Source organism: Haliotis rubra, unplaced genomic scaffold (genome assembly GCF_003918875.1).
Source record: "Haliotis rubra isolate DU_JTF1 unplaced genomic scaffold, ASM391887v1 Scf743, whole genome shotgun sequence".
NCBI lineage: Eukaryota > Metazoa > Mollusca > Gastropoda > Lepetellida > Haliotidae > Haliotis > Haliotis rubra.
The window spans coordinates 76,210-95,500 of NW_025767461.1; the positions used below are offsets into that span (position 1 = coordinate 76,210).

A 19,291-nucleotide genomic window follows, 5' to 3' on the forward strand; every position below is an offset into this window, starting at 1 on the left:
GGTGAGAGAGCAGGGCGGACTAGCGTGCTACTTGTTACCTGCTCAACCTAGCGTGATTCCAGCTAGCGGTCTGTCAGTTATAATCGGGGATGGCGGAAGCTGATGACCTTTCCTCGAAACCTTAGAAATATATGTGTGTTGTTGTGGCAATCAGCTATATTCTAGGTACATTACGATAGTGTCACGTGGCAGTGTTTTTCATTGTGTTACAAATGTACCAAGTGTAGAGCACTGCACAGTTGGGGTGGGTGGGTGGGGAGTATGGAAGATATTATTGTTGCAGTGATGTGAATATTACAATCTGTCTTAATGCTATATTCACTGCTTGCGTGTTATATTACCTTTGCCATTCTAATACCTGTGTAGTGATTTGTATTAATTTGTAAAGTTAGTTAATTTAAGAATACAAATGTTAATTATATCACATTGCCTTGCCGTTTGCTGGTTTTGCACAGTTCTTTGACGGACAGATTTCGGACTGCATGGTTTCAGCTGGGGAAACACGTAACGATAGCATGTGACTGATTATACAACTTGAACCAGTCATTCCTAACAAATCCCCAAGCCTGACTGAGCGATCCATAGTGTCAGCTGTTGCTTGTTACTAAAACATTTGTTTGTATATGTTTTATGCAGCACCTTTATAACAAACAATCCTACGATTGTTATTTTAAATAATAATAATTAGTCCATTCATATTGTGCTAAATCCACACCAACAGCATGCTCGCAGGGCAGAATTATTAATACCCCGGATAACCCAAGCTGCGTGTGAGGCGCTTGAAGGTTAATAGTCTCATGTCTTATCCACCGGGTACCCATTTTCTCGGAACGTTACTTAACTTCAACTGAGATCTATGCACAGGACCACACACCACCATTTTGAGCAACAATTCTCGCCGACGATCTACAAGGACACGCTGTCGATCAAGTCACCGAGCCTGATCATAAGGTTTTATGGCTGATCTGTGAAGGACAATTCCAAATGTGACGCATCAGCGGCCAAAACCAATTCCCTTTTCACCACATGGAAGGTGAATAACTTACTTGTCTTTGCAAACATTTGTGAGGAGAGTGACCGGCGTTGTGTGTGCTCACCATCATTTCGAACTGTCCTCCACGTGACTATCATCAAACATGTCAAAGCTTTTCTTAGGCCGTGAATGCTGTAACCCTGATGGAAGCCACCTTTTGGGCAAGAGTCGCATGATACTCTTTAGAATCCTCATTGCAATCTCAATATCAAGAGAAAGTAGAAGTTATCCCCTTGGTTTTGCTGGGAGTATGTTGTAGTGTTGATGTTTTGTCCGACTTCCACTTTTTGCGGAAGCTGTGATGGCGAACCAACACTTTCAGAGACAGACTAAGTCAGCCAGGTAACCTACCTGCTGGCGATTAGGTGCCTGACTCTGAGCGTGTGGATTCCCGGATGGGACTCAACATAACATAAGTACCAGGATCGGTACTTTACTGAGAAAGTGCAACCCCAAATATAACATGTGTTACAAGAATTTGCTATTTGGCCGTTATTAATCAAAATTCTTACTCGAAAACATTACGAAACTTAGCAAGAAGGGGAGTACAGTTGGTGGCCTTGGGGATCGTACTTTAGCCTCAGTATCACGTCTCTGTGTGGGACTAGATGTTATATTCCAGCTGGTTTTGACACCCGCCTAAACATCCTTTAGTGCCACCATTTGAGTCATGGTTTTATAAGCAAAAAATATTATAAATAGAATAAAACTGAAGTAAACATCTAAATTACATGCACTGAAAGGATTGTGAAGATACCAGGTTGGCGCGAAAATCAGAAAAATGGTATATGAATAATAACGGTGAATGTGGCCTTACACAACATGCACTCACTGGGCCAGGTCGCAGCACGAACCACAAACGAGCCACAGAGTATGTGAGCCCTTTCATACAAGGACTGAAGTGTTCCAATGTACGACACTGTTGGTTCTATGATCGCCGAATGAAAGGGCGCCTTGGGTCCCACTATAAGCTTGAGTCATACATACACAAGACGACCAGCGTGACATAGTTATAGTGACGATAATGATAACTGTAGTAAGGGCGCCTTGGGTCCCACTATAAGCTCGCGTCTATACATACACAAGACGACCAGCGTGACATAGTTATAGTGACGATAATGATAACTGTAGTAAGGGCGCCTTGGGTCCCACTATAAGCTCGCGTCTATACATACACAAGACGACCAGCGTGACATAGTTATAGTAACGATAATGATAACTGTAATAAATGTGAAAACCAACCTGAGACTGACCACCACGCTAGTGTCCTACAGGTGACTGTCCCGCTGTGCAACCATGTGTAATACGCTTGCGACAGGCATCATATGAAGCAATGTTATATACTAGTCAGCCATGCACTGTTACACGGATTGGTTGTTGATCGTGTTAACGTCTTTGATGTGTATGTAATGTACGAAGAATGGAACTGCTGGAGTAGAAGCATTTTTTTGTTTCCAAAATAGAATTCATAAAATATATTCAAATCATTGGCGTATTTTGAATTACCACTGCAAATAATCTCGAGAAACAAGACTCTTTTTATTTCTCCTTGTTTGATCGTTCGAAGGAAATGATTTAAACATTTATTACATTTTATTCGACTAAAATACTTCATAAAACGTTTCTCAGGTTATATTCTATCTTCTGCATCATGTTGAAACTAACAGTACTCTATTTTATGTTTTCGACGATTGCAATCAGAAAAACCCTCAGAAATCCCCCCAAATAAAAACTAATTTATTGTAACTATTGACACCAGTGACTTCATTTGACATGCATGCTACCAGATGACTCCAGTCGTAGAGACAGAACCTCGTGACCTAGCGTCGTGTAAACAAGGCGCAAAGCCAGTCTATCCCGCTAGATAACCCACATAAACAATGCTGCATGCCCTAATTTCAGCTGGTTAACGCCAATATTCCAGTTCAGATCGCCGTCTGAATACGACTGGTGTGTGACCAGCATACCCAATGGTTGTGTGTTGAGCGTCGTTGGATGTCGGACGTCAGCTGTATTCCCAGCGGTGTTTGGATTTAGTCAGTTTGTTGTGACTTTTCAGGTTGTCTATGAAAGCATCAACTTTTTGCTGGCAGTCGTGTGTGTCCCGTACCTGAAAATACAGGGGGAAAATATAAACTCTAACCCCGACATAGCTCACCTATAATGCGACAGTAGAAGGATGATAGGGGAATACCTCATTATATAGTCATGTTAGCTAAATGAAGTTGTTAGTCATGCTAAATGATAACATACTCGGATTCATTGCCCATCGTCAGTAGTGGTGGTGGTGGTGGTGGTGGTGATGGTGGAATTGGGTTTAACGTACTTGAGAATATTTCGCTCATATGACGACGTGCATGCGTGTGTATGTGTATGTGCGGCTGCTCGTACTAGCCCAGACTGAAGCTGGTTTTATAGTGCTAGCCCACTGAGATACCATGCTGCAGTGAAGCATGGATACCCCACTCAGACACATTATACTGACTCCGAGACGACCAGTCCTTGTTGTACCCATTCATGCCGAGCGCCAGGCAGGGACCAACAAGTACCATATTTTAACGTCTTTTGGTATGACGCGGTCGGGGATCGAACCCGCGACCTTCCGCACTCCGGGCGGACGCTGTAACCACTACACCACGGAGGCGGTCTTCGTCAGTAGAGGCCTGTATGTACACAAGGTGGTATTTTGGACATGAATACACATTGCGAGTGAAAGTGATCAAATTTAAGATATGCTACACAGATTCTAATAAGTTTGTGTGTGTGTGTGTGTGTGTGTGTGTGTGTGTGTGTGTGTGTGTGTGTGTGTGTGTGTGTGTGTGTGTGTGTGTGTGTGTGTGTGTGTGTGTGTGTGTGTGTGTGTGTGTGTGTGACGTCCAGGATTCGAACCCACACTCTCAGTCAGGCCCGTTGCGTACTCCTCTGACAAGTCTAAATTGACAGCTCAGCTGGCCAAAAAGGTATTACAATCTGTACTTTGTGTAATCCCAAACAAAGGGTATGCTGCATTGTGAACATGCCAATGTGATAAACACGGTTAAAGTTGTTTGATTAGTAAGTCAGGAGAGACGATGTGAGGTTAGGTGAGGTTTGACAACTTCTATTATGCTAGCTGCTGCGGTTTACCTCACATACTGATCCCTGATCAGGTACCATCTCTTATTACCCACGAGGTCAACGTATGGGTAGTTGCATTCTTATCTCGTACGTCACACGAGTGTCGTAACGACTTGACCTGAGATTCTAACGATTTGATTGGATAACCGATGACCTCTCAATTAGGTCACATTCTGACATAACTATTTTTTCATTCATAACAAACACGTGAATTCATTCAGTCTACAACTTCAATGCATTGTGGGAATGTAAACATTGTGAACGTTGCCGTGTCGCTGTTTAATTGTGAGTCGAACTGAGACATTATATCCGTAGAAAAACATAAACGCAATGTTTCCACCAGTGATGTTAGCCGAATGAAGCAACTGGAAACCAAGAAACGAGGTGCTACGGAGTAGTTTTCTTTAGGACTGACTGAGTTTTCGTTTTACGCCGCTTTTAGCAATATTCCAGCAACATCACGGCGGTGGACACCTGAATTTGGCTTCACACATTGTACCCATGTGGGGATTCGAACCCGGGTCTTCGGCGTTACGAGCCAACGCTTTAAGCACTAGGCTACCCCACCGCCCCGTTTACTGTAGGAGGCTGTACGAGGCGATGACAACTTACATGCATCGTGACGTCGGTTACCAAGGCAGTTACGTCATTACAGTGTGACGTCATGCAAATATTGTACTACAGTACCAAACTCTTCCGCAACCTCTTTATGGAACCGGTTTCGGTTTGAAACCAAAAAACATAACAAAAATACGCTATTTTGTCAATTTAATGCATGTAAGACGTGGGTAATAAATAAAATACCACACTCGGTCTCATTACATACAAATTATACGAAACTCTTGACCTTCCTATGGTATCTGACCTCGCTTTCGCTCGGTCAGATACCATAGGAAGGACACTCGTTTCGTATAATTCGTATGTAATGAGACCTCGTGTAGTATTCTCTATATCTTTTACTGGTATTTCAGACAGAGATGTGTAAGAAATACGGGGATGGACTACAGTGGGCATAGATTATTTAATCACACGGCATGCACTATTTAGATATCAAATAGTTGTTCCCTAAGCACTATTGCTATACAGAACAGTTTGTACAAACCGCTTGTGACCGGAGTATCTGCATCTTCGACTCCTTCTGTAGTGGTGACAAGAATCTACGGTCACTTGACGTTGAACCAAAGGTGGATGAGCCCCGACTCAGGTCCTTCGACAACACCCGTCTACTGGTGTTAGACTCGGCTCGATCTAGAAAACCCTCTGGCAGCCTGCGGGGCGCCTGGCCGCCGCTTGTGTGAGACTGGGCGTCGTCCAGGCGCCTTCCCGAGAGCACCCTGGACGTCATGCTGCTTGTATGAGACACCGTTCCGTCCAGGTGCCTTCCGGAGGACATGTTGGACGTCATGCTGCTTGTGTGAGACCGGGTTCCGTCTCGGCGCTTTCTTGGTGACTTGTCGGACGTCGTCAAACTGATGTCGTTGCTGAATAAGGGGGAGCTCTCATGTCGTCTTGGGAGTATCTTGATGGGCTGTCTACTGGAAGGTCCCGACAGTTGATTTGACTCACAACTTTGCTGGGTCTGCTCTATGAGTCTGAGACTGGATGTGGCTGAAATGTTGGGGCTGGCGACAAAACAGCCTGATGGTGCGATATGCCATCTCTCCTTTGTGAAGCACTTGTCCTTTGGTTTGAAGAACTCGTTGCCTACATGCTTCAGCTTAAACTGGCACGCAAGACACCCTGACGTCTTCGCTACTGATGGCTTGAATCTAGTGACGGCTGGCTGACTGACATTCCGTTTGTCCCGTCGGGACTGTTGTTCGGGATCATAGGCATAGTTGGCGGACGTCCGGTTCAGGCACGACTCGAAGATTTCCCCGGAGTGGGAGTGGGCGCGGAGGAAGTTGTGTTTAGATGACACTGTTTCGTCGTCCGAGACTGTGGATTTGTCTGACTGAGAGATCAGCTGCGCTTCCAACTGCATGATGACCATCTCCAGTTCTTCAATTTCATGACTATAATCAATCTGGAAGTACAATAAGAACGCTTGTATATGCCCTAGTAATAGGATAGCCAGGGCAATAGCCGTGCTTCCGGGTTTCACTAAACTTTATATACACAGAAATAGTGTTCCTAGCGGCCGGAAAACCATACTCACTTACTGTGGACATATATTCCACTCAGAATACACAGTATTGGTTTTACAAGATCAGGTGTCTTATCGGATCCGGGATAGTGACAGCACTGGCGTTGTCTGTGAAACAGAAACCATTTAACGACTGGAAGATTCTTGATTTCTCAGTGACGGCGTCAGTCTCAAATCCATTATCTCATTATCTCTAGAAAAATGAGCATAATCCTTAACAGGAGTTGGTAGGCACTCGAATACACACATTCAGAAATATTCATGAGATAATGCAAAATGTTGTCTCTAAATTTAATCTTACACCACGTTGACTATAAGGTGGCTGCCTTTTATTCCTGGAACATCAGTGTGAAACAACCCTACCTCTTCATACCCCGGGTCACGTGGCTTGCTCTCTGCAGATGCTTCACCGTCCTGTTTGTCATCGTCGACGTCGACAGCGTCATCATCTCTCCAGGTGTTATCCTTCTTCTCTGAAAGCGCGAACCGTGACGTGATGGATGTCCTGGAGTCGACAGCGTCTCCGTCCTGCACCATGACCCCCGACTTCGGGTCACCATTTGCGTGGAATCGGAAGCCAGGTGGTAGTTTCTTCTGGTCGATGATCTCAGAGAAACTCTTGACCGATGAGGAGGAAGACAGCAAGGAGACAGAAGACGCGTCCTTGACGTTGACATACCTGAGAGACAGGTGTTCATTAACGTGGTAAACATGTTGCATTTCGTTAAACTGACAAAAGAGGTTGACAAAAATTAGACGTTTTGTAATACGAATAATGAAACAATGAAATGTCAAAGCAAAAACTGTAATGAGAAAAACAACACTCTAAATGCAACGGATTAATATGCTAGAATCGTACTGTAGAGTATGTACCATTTCTACAAGAGTCTCGGACTACAGTAGGGAATTCCATACGTCCTGTTGACTGACACTACAAGTTAATCATAAACAGGGGCGGATCCAGCAGAGGGGTGAGGCGCACATTCATAAAAGTTGTCAGACGTACATATAAAATTACTATTTCCATCTTTTTGTGCGATCATGTAATGTCAGTCAATTATATAGCAATGTATTTACATGTAACTACCTTATCGGGCCGACACTTTGGTCCGAAATCCTCTGATTGTATAATTACGCAGTGATGTAAACGGAATATTTCCTGTCTGAGAGTCTGACAACGTAACTGCAAATATTAAACTGGTTTCAAAAACAGATACGGCTGCGCGATATTTTGATTTTGTTGTGGGTATCAAACGCTGACATTTCACCAGCTTGTGCCGTGCCCATAAATTACAGTGCGACAAAACGTTATTCAACTGCAAAATGAAAACTGAGAAAGCACAATATACCGTATCTTATTTTGGAAGTCGTTTCAGTAATTGAGCTTTGCCTAGAATGACAGAACTATTGGAGAACAGTTAATTTCCTTCAGAATTCCAAACAGTATTGTGTATTCCTTTGCATGCTTTAGTATCAATTTGATTGGACGAGAAAGTGAGTGTTATAGAGGGATAAAAACGCCCCTGTGGTATACAAGGGGTTAGACGAGGCACAAGAAGCGTGTATGTTGATAGTAACAACTTCTGCTGCCCTCATCATGATGTGACATATACAGTGATGGGTTGCTGAAGTCAAATATTTCCGATTACGTGACTGGGAAGGATGCACTTTGATGATGATTAAAGTGTTTTGTGTATAATTTTGCAACTGATCGTGTCTAAGTACAAGAAGATCGATGTATGTGGAATGGTACAGGGGTTAAAGATATGGGTGTTTTCAATGATACTGGATTCGAAGGCTTTGTGCCAGGTAATTTGTGCATAGATTGGTATATTACTTTTCAACTGATCGTTCTTGGTTTAGTTCTCATGCGAGATGTGAAGGGGTGGTCTAACGGGTTATTACCCAGAGTGGATACGAAGGACACTAATCAGGGATATGCATGTCGCCCGACATGTCCGGTAAATGTAAATAAATTTGCATTAGCTATATATGGCGCCTGTATCAACAAACCTTGAAGATAAGGAATTCTGTAAAACTCTTTGTTCCCTGGACTTTTCGGACAACTTCTTGAATTTCTGTTTATCAAGCTCTTCCAACTTTTGTAACAGCTTTGCGAGTTCAACTGCATTTTGAGGACATTCAATCAATTTCGCATCAAAATATACAGGACCGAGTTTTTCTTTCAGATCTTGGAGGGCTTTAGACGGAGCCAAGAATTCTCTCCTTCTGTGTGGAAACACTACACTCATTTCATTCCTAGGTCACTCGACATTTTGCACATCAAACTCACAACTGTTATGAAACAGGAAATACACATTTGTGACGTCAGCATCACCATGCATTACGTCATAAATGTTTAATAGTAACAATAACACTCTATGACGTCATGTTATTGTAAGGCACATTGTAAGCTGGTTCCCGGCTCCCTTTGCGCTCGCTAGCGGTGTATAAATTATTGCGATATGCGAGACGGGGCCCAGCTTAGGCACACTGTAATAAGGCATATCACAAGGTGGCGCGCGCAAAAGGAGTCGGGAACCAGCTTAGATCACACTGGCTCTCCCATCTCTCTCTGCATGTCGACAAGTTATATTGAAAGAATTTATGAAGATGTAGTAGGACAGAGAATATCGAGCCTTGACAAACACCCCTAAGTGTGTGCACAGTGTACACTTAGGAAACAAGTTCAAATATAAATAGTATGCCTACCCTGCGGGTGGTGTGTTCTCGTCCACAGTGTCGTAGCCAGGTGAATATTTGAATAAAGCGAAAAATGCAGAGGGACAAATGGCCAACTTTGAGGGTCAGTTTGCCAAGTCAGTTGAGGATATCGTGGCTTTGGCCTGTAAAAGTCTTACAACATACAGGACATCAGTGTACTACATTTAAACTATCCAAACCACTAATTATGAGGGCGGTGGGGTAGCCTAGTGGTTAAGGCGTTCGCTCGTCACGCAGAAGGCCCAGGTTCGATTCCCCAAAATGGGTACAAGGTTGTCTCCCAAAACCCCTACATCCCATAACCCCTACAGCCCACTACCCCTACAATTAGGTAAAACAACACGCGGCATTTACCTGTCTGGCATAATATACTGACCAAAAAGGAGAGATTACAGGGTGGTTTGAGAAGGGATTGAGATTGTGTGTTTGTTATTAGGGTTTAACAATCCATTTTAAATAATTGAGATGAATTAGATATTGAACTAGCTTTTAGCTTCCTGATGTACATAGTGAGTAGACATATTTTTCAAATCGTAATAATATCAGTTGTAATAGTGTTGAAGATAGTAAACTGAGATAAATAATTTGAAATTATTTTGGGCGGTATATACGAGAGGCGTTTAAAAAGTAGTCAGCCTAACTATATTCGCGATGTCCAATGTTTGAAAAGCTTCCATTTTATTTTGAAGAAATTATATTACACAGCTATATCCAAAATTTCACATATCACAACAAATTGGGGTATCGCATTTCTTTTAAAAATTACAAAAAATGAAAAACGATCTGTCATTTGGTACCTCTTGGATAATGGCATGCCCTCAGGTAATGTCATATAAAATATGTTCAGTATATTATTGGATGACTACCCGTCATAATCAACAATCAAAGATTTGGATTGTTTCACTTACATTTAGAAGGGGGCTGTTTTTCAAGGACACCCCTATTGTAATCTTTCAAAAACTGTGTCCAGCTATTCAAGCTGGTACTGTTTACAATATATTGAGAGCTGAGATTTGTGTGACCATTCAGTATTTGGTTTGATTATGAATAAGTGAAAATATGAGAATAAATTATGTCCTTATGATTAGGTTACCTGAAAGGGGTTGGGTAGTGTCTCCAAAACAAGCTCTTTCAGTAAACCCCTACAGCCCAGAATTAAACCAGAAGTTCAATATTATTAAATTTTTGTTTTTGTTATCATCCAATAAAACCATTCTCTCAAACTCTTAGTTTGGTTATTGCTCATTAAAATCATTCTCTCAATTGCTAAGTGTTTGGGCTGGTCCACTGTATGAAATAGGTAACAGGCAGGAGATCAGCAGTGCACTGGACCATGAACTTTGTTGTTATAAACTGTAGGGGTTATGGGATGTAGGGGGTTTGGGAGGTTATCGGGTACAATGTGTGAAGCCCATTTCTTGTGTCCCCCACTGTGATATTGCTGGAATATTGAATAGGCGGATCCAGAGGGTGTGTGTGTGCTTTTTTTGGTTTTGATTCTTTTTTGCAGGGTTGTGCACCCCACCTCACCCCAGCGCCCTTTAGTCCTGAAAGTTTATTAAATCACCATGAAACTCTCGAGAAAGTGAAGTGTGCGCACACACACGCACGCGCACGCGTGCACGCACACACACACCTGTATGGGTAATTTGATTGCTTGTTTGTTTTCTGGTGTCCAAATGGAACCCGGCGCAAAACGAATAAATCATGTTCATAAAAATAGAAGAATGAAGCTATATACACTCGGAATAATCGCCGATGATCGCAAATAATTTTGAGTATTTTATTTTACTTATTTCTTGTTTTTCACCAGCGTTTCATAAATTTTGGTAACAGATGGTTTCTGTCGACCGATGGATATCACCATGCCAGTTTGGTGTAAAGTTGCATGTAAAAATGAATGTAGGCAAAGGGAGGCAAATCATCTCGTAGTAAGGGGAAATAACTCCGATTGAGCGTTTTATTGTAGTCTCTGAAAAGTGTGTTTAAATAAATATGATTATCAGAAAACTGCTCAAATGTCCATCTAGAATAGACGCGCGCGCGTTATTGACGAAGCAAAATTACTGGATAGTGTTGACGCCGTTCCTGTTTGATTTGCACACGGCACTTCGGCGACCATTACGGTGCATTTCTCGACAGGTCTTGTCCACAACAAGCGGTACTCGGTGGAATTCTGCACGTGAAGCATGTCTATAAAAGCAGTTTGTGTGCTGAGAGGGGCAACAACAGTGGAGGGAACAATTCACTTCTCGCAGGCAGTGTGACAATTTGTATTTCTTATCGAGCATTGTATTTGTCTAGAGTAGATAGCAATGTCAGAGTGCTCTTGCAAACCATGTGAACTAAGGCCTAATATCTTGAACGATATACTTTTCAAGACCGCATCCACCGAGTTAACTTGACCTTGATTTAATTTTGGCTAACCCACGTCACATTACGGTTTGGGCAAGTTTGTCATCCCTTTATTTAACTGAATATGACGTTTGAGTTTGTTTGAGGGATGCGATCTAGAATTGAGAGTTGAGACTTGAGTCATATCCGTTCAGCCAGTATATTTGAGAGCAGTAGGTGGGTAGATCTTTTTGAAATGGGAATATTTGCTCATACCTTACACCCGAGCAGCATCATTATGCTTACTTTGGTACTCACAGAAGTTACTGTGCTACAGGTTGTGTGATGTTTAATTGATATACCAGTACATTACCTATGTTTCTTAAAAAAACACATGCTTATGACTAAATGCGGTTTTGGTCCACCACTAATTGTTTTCGTTTCGGTGCTGCTCAAAGTTGGGGGAAGGATATTGAGGAACAGAAATAGATATTAGAGGCTTAACGAGAGTTCTATACTAAAATAATATTGTGCCCATGGCTGGCAAATTTGGAAAATAGTTGTTTGGTTTAAGTAAATGTAATTACTTCCCTAAATTCTAAGGTATTTTAACATTGCATTCAATAAATAATGTTAAACTTAGCATAAAGCCTCTTCCTCTATAAGTGGTCCTGTTGTCCATGAAATTCAAGTCCTGTGAAATAACATTAGTTAACACATTTTACTGACATATGCTGAATACACCGAGTACTGGCCACTATCCAGGTAACGATACATACCTGGATATACCACATGTATGTCATAATCATCCTTGACTATGCTCATATAATGTAACTTGACTACAGGTGATCAATCTCACACTTTATAACGCAGCATATGTTTGGCACATTATTGTAATTATGGATCCTTTGTGAGCATTAAGTTCTACAGTAGTTAAAAACGGTAATGCCGGAACAAAATGTCATATGTTGGGACTTTTTAAAGTAGAATGTATCCACCTGTTTTCACTGTCTACCAAAGAACTATGCAGATAGACATATATATTGACTCACTGCATGGAAAGTGCTGACTCACTGCTTGGAGTTGACATGATGATATATAACAAGATGCTATTTGATCTATGTACTACCTGACAGTGGACTAGTAACAGGTGTTTCTAGAATGGTTTCATGTAAATAACCAACATCACCAGCTGGTCATATTCTAAACGTTCCTCATTTTCTCGACAACAGTCAGGAGACTGTGCTAACATGCATCTAGCCAACCTGTCTTCTGGTTTCATGGGGAAAGTTTGCAAGGGTGCCCCTGTCATTTGTGGCACTGGAATTCACTTTGTAGAGTTGCCAATAAATATGCCCCAAACCTATGATTCCGGGTTTGGGTCGCAGATTGCCCTGATTTCTATGTCTGTTGGCACCTTACCCATGCTGTGGTGAACATATGAGCACTCGGTCTTTCCTCCCTTGCCAAGCCAACATTATGAGCTTCAGTCCAATGAGATACTATGAGCCACGTCACAAAGCCAGGCTACCTTATCGGTCAGTTGCCACTTGCGACAAAACCGCCTCCGTGGTGTAGTGGTTAGAGGGCCCGCCCGGAGAACGGAAGGTCACGGGTTCGATCCCTGGCCGCGTCATACCAAAAGACGTTAAAATATGGCACTTGTTGGTCCCTGCCTGGCACTCGGCATTAATGGGTACAACAAGGACTGGTCGGCTGTGTCTGAGTGGGGTATCCATGCTTAACTGCGTCATGGTATCTCAGTGGGCTAGCACTATAAAACCAGCTTAAATCTTGGCCAGTACAAGCTGCCACACATACACACGGATGCACGTCGTCATGTGAGCGAAATATTCTTAAGTGCGACGTTAAACCCCATTTCGCTTCACCTCACTAGCGACGAGTGTAGGTTGTTTGAGATCTGTACTCTCTCGAATCTCCATGAGGTAGAACATTGATCTGGGAAAGAACTCTTATTAATGAGTCCATAGTAATGATTTGGTTTAAGTTCGGGAGCCATAAGAAGCAGTTGGGTAGCCTAGTGTTTAAAGTGTTCACGCTGAAGGCCCCGGTTTGATTCCCCACATGGGTACAATGTGTGAAGCCCATTTCTGGTGTCCACCGCTGTGATGGCTGGAATATTGCTGAAAGTGGTGTAAAACTAAACTCACTCACTCGGGAGCCATACAAATAGTAGAAATTGGAGGCTTCATGATATGCAGCTGAAGCAGTCAGGTTACACCATTTGAAAATGAAATAAATTTGTACACTCAACATTGTTTGAAATTATTGGGGGAGAGGGAGGTCTTTGATATTTCCTCCCATAGTATTTGAATCTAGGGTCAACATAAATCTTAAACTTTAACTTTCATCTTTCAGTGACCCAAGTGTGTAAATTACAGATAATGACCTTGACCTTTCTATTACCATATTGGCAGGATGCAGACGGCCCAGTGAATGTAACAGGCTCCATCAACGGCCTGACAGAGGGATTACATGGCTTCCATGTCCACGAGTTTGGAGACGACACAAATGGTAATTGTTAGGGATCTTATTGGTTAGATATTAGATATTGATGTGCACATGTTGATGTAGTTATTTTGAATATGCTGTTTAAACAGTTGAAGGTTTCTTTGATCAGCGGAAGAATGTTACCATGGTTACTGGCTAGCATGTATTTTACTATATCCCCTCAAATAGTCCAAAAACACCCATCTTTATAACATGGAATTAATTAATGAGCCACTAATGAATGGAATATAACTGACCTCATCATTGCTATTAAATATTTATTGTTTTCAGTAGTTTATATTCAATATACTTCCTTTAACTTGTATTCTCTTTCAAACAATACAGTTCCATTTTTATTGCTATATAAAGTTCTTTGAATTTTCTATGTGCCTTTTGTGTTTACTATGGCAACTGTGTGACTTGTTTTTGTCCTATGTGAAGGAAGTTGATATTGTGACTTGTTGACAGGCTGCGTCAGTGCCGGGTCACACTTCAACCCTCACGGAAAGACACATGGAGCGCCAGAAGATGAAAATAGGTAACTAGGGGACTGCTTGGCAGCATTACTTCTGCAGACAAGAATATTTTAACATTGAGTGGGTACTCATAAGAGGATGGCAGGATTGATCAGCTATACCCATGTGAAGGAATGGGATGTGGTTTAACTTCCTTGAGTAGTATGCATGTTATATAGCGTTGACTACTTGTAATAGCTACAAAACCAGCTTAGGTCGACCTTGCCCTGTTCAACATTTCAGTCCTTGTGCTAACACAGTGGTAACTCCCAGTCCCATGTTTAACATTCATAGCTCCACAAATCAAAGAAAAGCAACAAACTATATGTACATTTATATTGTGAAACACGATTTGGAACCACACCATTGTTTGCTGTATTGAATACAGCATTAACTCATCTCTTGGTGTATTCAATACAGTGTTAAATCATGTCTGCGTTTATTGAAGTGTTAAGTCAACTCTGCGTTTATTGAAGTGTTAAGTCAACTCTTGATTATTGAATACAGCATTAACTCAATTCTTGATAGTGTTAAATCATGTCTACGTCTATTGAATACAGCATTAACTCAATTCTGGATGTATTTTATATCCACTTAATCTGCAAATAATATGTGGCCAGTCACAAACATTCCTGAAGTTGTCTTTAATGTAATTGTGAGAATATTTCTCGGTAAGCTGACTCATGTTATATTTTTGTTTACACAGACATGCTGGTGACCTTGGCAACGTTGTTGCCAACGCTGCTGGAGTAGCAGACATCAAGATCGATGACAAGATCATAAGTTTGACAGGCGTCAAATCAATCATTGGCAGAACTATAGTTGTAAGTGAATACCCATGTAGACTTATGTGTCAGAACTATAGTTGTAAGTGAATGCCTGTGTCGGAACTATAGTTGTTAGTGAATGCCTCTGTAAATGTATGTGTCGTAACTACAGTTGGTAGTGAATGTATGTGTCGTAACTATAGTTGTTAGTGAATGCCTGTGTAGATGTATGTGTCGTAACTATAGTTGTAAGTGAATGCCTGTGTAGATGTCTGTGTCGTAACTATAGTTGTTAGTGAATGCCTGTGTTGAAACTATAGTTGGTAGTGAATGCCTGTGTTGTAACTATAGTTGTTAGTGACTGCCTGTGTCGTAACTATAGTTGTAAGTGAATGCCTGTGTCAGAATTATGCTTGGTAGTGAATGCCTGTGTAGATGTATGTGTCGTATCTATAGTTGTTAGTTAAAGCCTGTGTAGATGTATGTGTCGTAACTATAGTTGTTAGTGAATGCCTGTGCAGATGTATGTGTCGGAACTGTAGTTATTAGTGAATGTCTGTGTAGATGTATGTGTCGTAACTATAGTTGTTAGTGAATGCCTGTGTAGATGTATGTGTCATAACTATAGTTGTAAGTGAATGCCTGTGTAGATGTATGTGTCGTAACTATAGTTGTTAGTGAATGCCTGTGCAGATGTATGTGTCGGAACTGTAGTTATTAGTGAATGTCTGTGTAGATGTATGTGTCGTAACTATAGTTGTTAGTGAATGCCTGTGTAGATGTATGTGTCATAACTATAGTTGTAAGTGAATGCCTGTGTAGATGTGTGTGTCGTAACTATAGTTGTAAGTGAATGCCTGTGTTGTAACTATAGTTGTTAGTGAATGCCTGTGTAAATGTATGCGTCGTAACTATAGTTGTTAGTGAATGCCTGTGTAGATGTATGTGTCGGAACTATGGTTGTTAGTGAATGCCTGTGTCGGAGAATTATAGATGTTAGTGAATGCCTGTGTAGATGTATGTGTCGTAACTATAGTTGTTAGTGAATGCCTGTGTAGATGTATGTGTCGTAACTATAGTTGTAAGTGAATGCCTGTGTAGATGTCTGTGTCGTAACTATAGTTGTTAGTGAATGCCTGTGTTGAAACTATAGTTGGTAGTGAATGCCTGTGTTGTAACTATAGTTGTTAGTGACTGCCTGTGTCGTAACTATAGCTGTAAGTGAATGCCTGTGTCAGAATTATGCTTGGTAGTGAATGCCTGTGTAGATGTATGTGTCATAACTATAGTTGTAAGTGAATGCCTGTGTAGATGTATGTGTCGTAACTATAGTTGTTAGTGAATGCCTGTGCAGATGTATGTGTCGGAACTGTAGTTATTAGTGAATGTCTGTGTAGATGTATGTGTCGTAACTATAGTTGTTAGTGAATGCCTGTGTAGATGTATGTGTCATAACTATAGTTGTAAGTGAATGCCTGTGTAGATGTGTGTGTCGTAACTATAGTTGTAAGTGAATGCCTGTGTTGTAACTATAGTTGTTGGTGAATGCCTGTGTAAATGTATGCGTCATTAACTATAGTTGTTAGTGAATGCCTGTGTAGATGTATGTGTCGGAACTATGGTTGTTAGTGAATGCCTGTGTCGGAGAATTATAGATGTTAGTGAATGCCTGTGTAGATGTATGTGTCGTAACTATAGTTGTAAGTGAATGCCTGTGTAGATGTATGTGTCGTAACTATAGTTGTTAGTGAATGCCTGTGTAGATGTCTGTGTCGTAACTATAGTTGTTAGTGAATGCCTGTGTAGATGTATGTGTCGTAACTATAGTTGTAAGTGAATGCCTGTGTAGATGTATGTGTCGTAACTATAGTTGTTAGTGAATGCCTGTGTAGATGTATGTGTCGTAACTATAGTTGTAAGTGAATGCCTGTGTAGATGTATGTGTCGGAACTATGGTTGTTAGTGAATGCCTGTGTCGGAATTATATATGTTAGTGAATGCCTGGGTAGATGTATGTGTCGTAGCTATAGTTGTAAGTGAATGCCTGTGTCGTAACTATAGTTGTAAGTGAATGCCTGTGTAGATGTATGTGTCGTAACTATAGTTGTAAGTGAATGCCTGTGTAGATGTATGTGTCGTAACTATAGTTGTAAGTGAATGCCTGTGTAGATGTATGTGTCGTAACTATAGTTGTAAGTGAATGCCTGTGTAGATGCATGTCAAAGTATAACCCATGTAGTTGTCTCCCCATGCTTCCAAATTCCATTGTAGGAAACCAAATTTTATGTTAGTGATTACCCCTCCCAGATGTCATCTGGAATTCTTCTTCCACTCTCGTCACTAGTAAACCTGCAATGTCTTGTGAGCTGAGAATCTGTTAGAAGTCATCCTAAGAGCCACGTTTGGGTGGAAAGCCACAGATGTTTCAGCACAGATTGTAACAATGTCGTTCAAAGGAAGGAGAGACGATGTTTAAGCCCAGTCCCATTGGTGTTGCCATTGTGTCCAGTGTTCACATCCTAACCTGAGCCATTACTTGACAACCGCAATCAGCAAATCTTGGTTTATGATTTGCTCATCAGCTTAACTGGTGTAGTTTGATATTTTGAAATATTTATGATTTTTTTTCTTACGTTTCGTTTCCGTGAGCCAATTTCGAGCCCTGTACTGTTTCTCAAATGAGCAAGAAAGTTACACTTCTAGTGCAATGATGTTAACTATGTATAGGTGCAAGTACACACTCTAGCCTTATGAATATCACCAATATTGGTCAACGACAAAAAGTAAAGTGTTCCTGTTACTAAAAAAACCCACAACCTTTCAATTTCTGAAATCAACATCGAGGAGATTAAACGGTTTCTTCAAGTGAAAATGACAAACTACGTCAACAGACAAAAAATTCTACACTGATAATGATCTGATTCACGTGTTAGAATTGTAATTCAAGCACATGCAGCAAAAATTCTCAAGGTGTTTTTGGTGAAGCATTATATGGTGGGGTAGCCTAGTGGTTAAAGCGTCCGCTTGTCATTCCGAAGGCCCGGGTTCAATTCCCCACATGGGTATAATGTGTGAAACCCATTTCTGGAGTCGCCTGCTGTGATATTGGTAGAATATTGCTAAAAGCGGCGTAAAACAAACTCACTCACTCACATTATGGAACATGATGCACACCCAATGATGAGCACACTATTGTGATGTGTGTATTTGCCTGATGTTATATGTTGATCTGACACTTCCCCTCTGCAGGTCCACGCTGGAGTTGATGACCTGGGTAAGGGAGGCAACGAGGAAAGTTTGAAGACAGGGAATGCTGGCGGTCGACTGGCCTGCGGTGTGATTGGTATTGCCAAGTGACTATAAGCTGCTATTTGCTAAACTGTCACATCCAACTGGAGCCATCAGCACCACGTGGTGTCTTACCCCTAGCATAGACTGGAATATGTTGTACTAAATCATGTAAGTTATTACACATGGGACTTATAGTCGCACAAGTTCAGATTTGTTACTGTTAAAAAAATACATGCTTAATATGATTGTGACATAGGTGTTAATGTTTTGGAAAATACTACAAACCAACAATTTCCTAAATCTATTGGAGCTTTTTGTTTTGTTCAGGATTAAATATTTGTGTTGTGAAATGTTTATATGCTCTAGGTCGGACACCATTATTTTCATTCCAAGACTGTATGTATGCAGATTGATTATATATCCTTGAGCTAGTTAAAGGAGTTGCTGTTGACTGTAAATCCATGATATAATTGAATCTTGTGAAACGTTGCACAATTTGTGGTGGGGTAATCACTGTCTCTAATCAAACAGAATAAATCCTACTGTTGTATACTTCTGTGTTTTGTTTGTACTATGTGAGCGAATGCCACGGACAAGGTTTGTGTAACTCAACAAGCGAGTGGAGGTGTTTGGTTGTTTTAAACCCTCAGGGATGGTGGACACCAGAGCTGGTCAACACTTCGCCCATATATACCATATAATTACCAGCGTTCAAAATACCTGCCTGCCCCACCGCCCGGGATGGGTTATTTTCAACACGGACTGCCAGGTTCAAATTCACCTGTCCGACTGTTGGGTTAAACTTTAGACATGAATATGAAGATATTCATCATATTTCAGGATAATAAATCAT

General features: G+C 41.3%; 2 protein-coding genes across 3 annotated transcripts; one reads left to right on the forward strand and one right to left on the reverse strand.

The window, feature by feature from the left end:
- Positions 1 to 2,468: 2,468 nt before the first annotated feature.
- Positions 2,469 to 8,597, reverse strand: LOC124259953. Its single transcript, XM_046694175.1, has 4 exons — positions 8,310 to 8,597; positions 6,660 to 6,975; positions 5,253 to 6,176; positions 2,469 to 3,143 (listed from the first exon to the last, which is right to left on the reverse strand). The coding sequence occupies exons 1-4, from the start codon at positions 8,546 to 8,548 to the stop codon at positions 3,039 to 3,041; spliced, it is 1,584 nt and encodes a 527-aa protein (XP_046550131.1). The 5' UTR covers positions 8,549 to 8,597; the 3' UTR covers positions 2,469 to 3,038.
- Positions 8,598 to 11,110: 2,513 nt separating this feature from the next.
- On the forward strand, positions 11,111 to 18,990 carry LOC124259954 (superoxide dismutase [Cu-Zn]-like). Of its 2 annotated transcripts, none has more exons than XM_046694176.1 (5): positions 11,111 to 11,281; positions 13,793 to 13,889; positions 14,334 to 14,403; positions 15,087 to 15,204; positions 18,397 to 18,990. In XM_046694176.1, the coding sequence occupies exons 1-5, from the start codon at positions 11,210 to 11,212 to the stop codon at positions 18,502 to 18,504; spliced, it is 465 nt and encodes a 154-aa protein (XP_046550132.1). In that variant the 5' UTR covers positions 11,111 to 11,209; the 3' UTR covers positions 18,505 to 18,990. The 2 variants fall into 2 exon arrangements, with proteins under 2 accessions (XP_046550132.1, XP_046550134.1); XM_046694178.1 differs by having other exon boundaries at positions 11,111 to 11,278.
- The last annotated feature ends 301 nt before the right edge of the window (positions 18,991 to 19,291 follow it).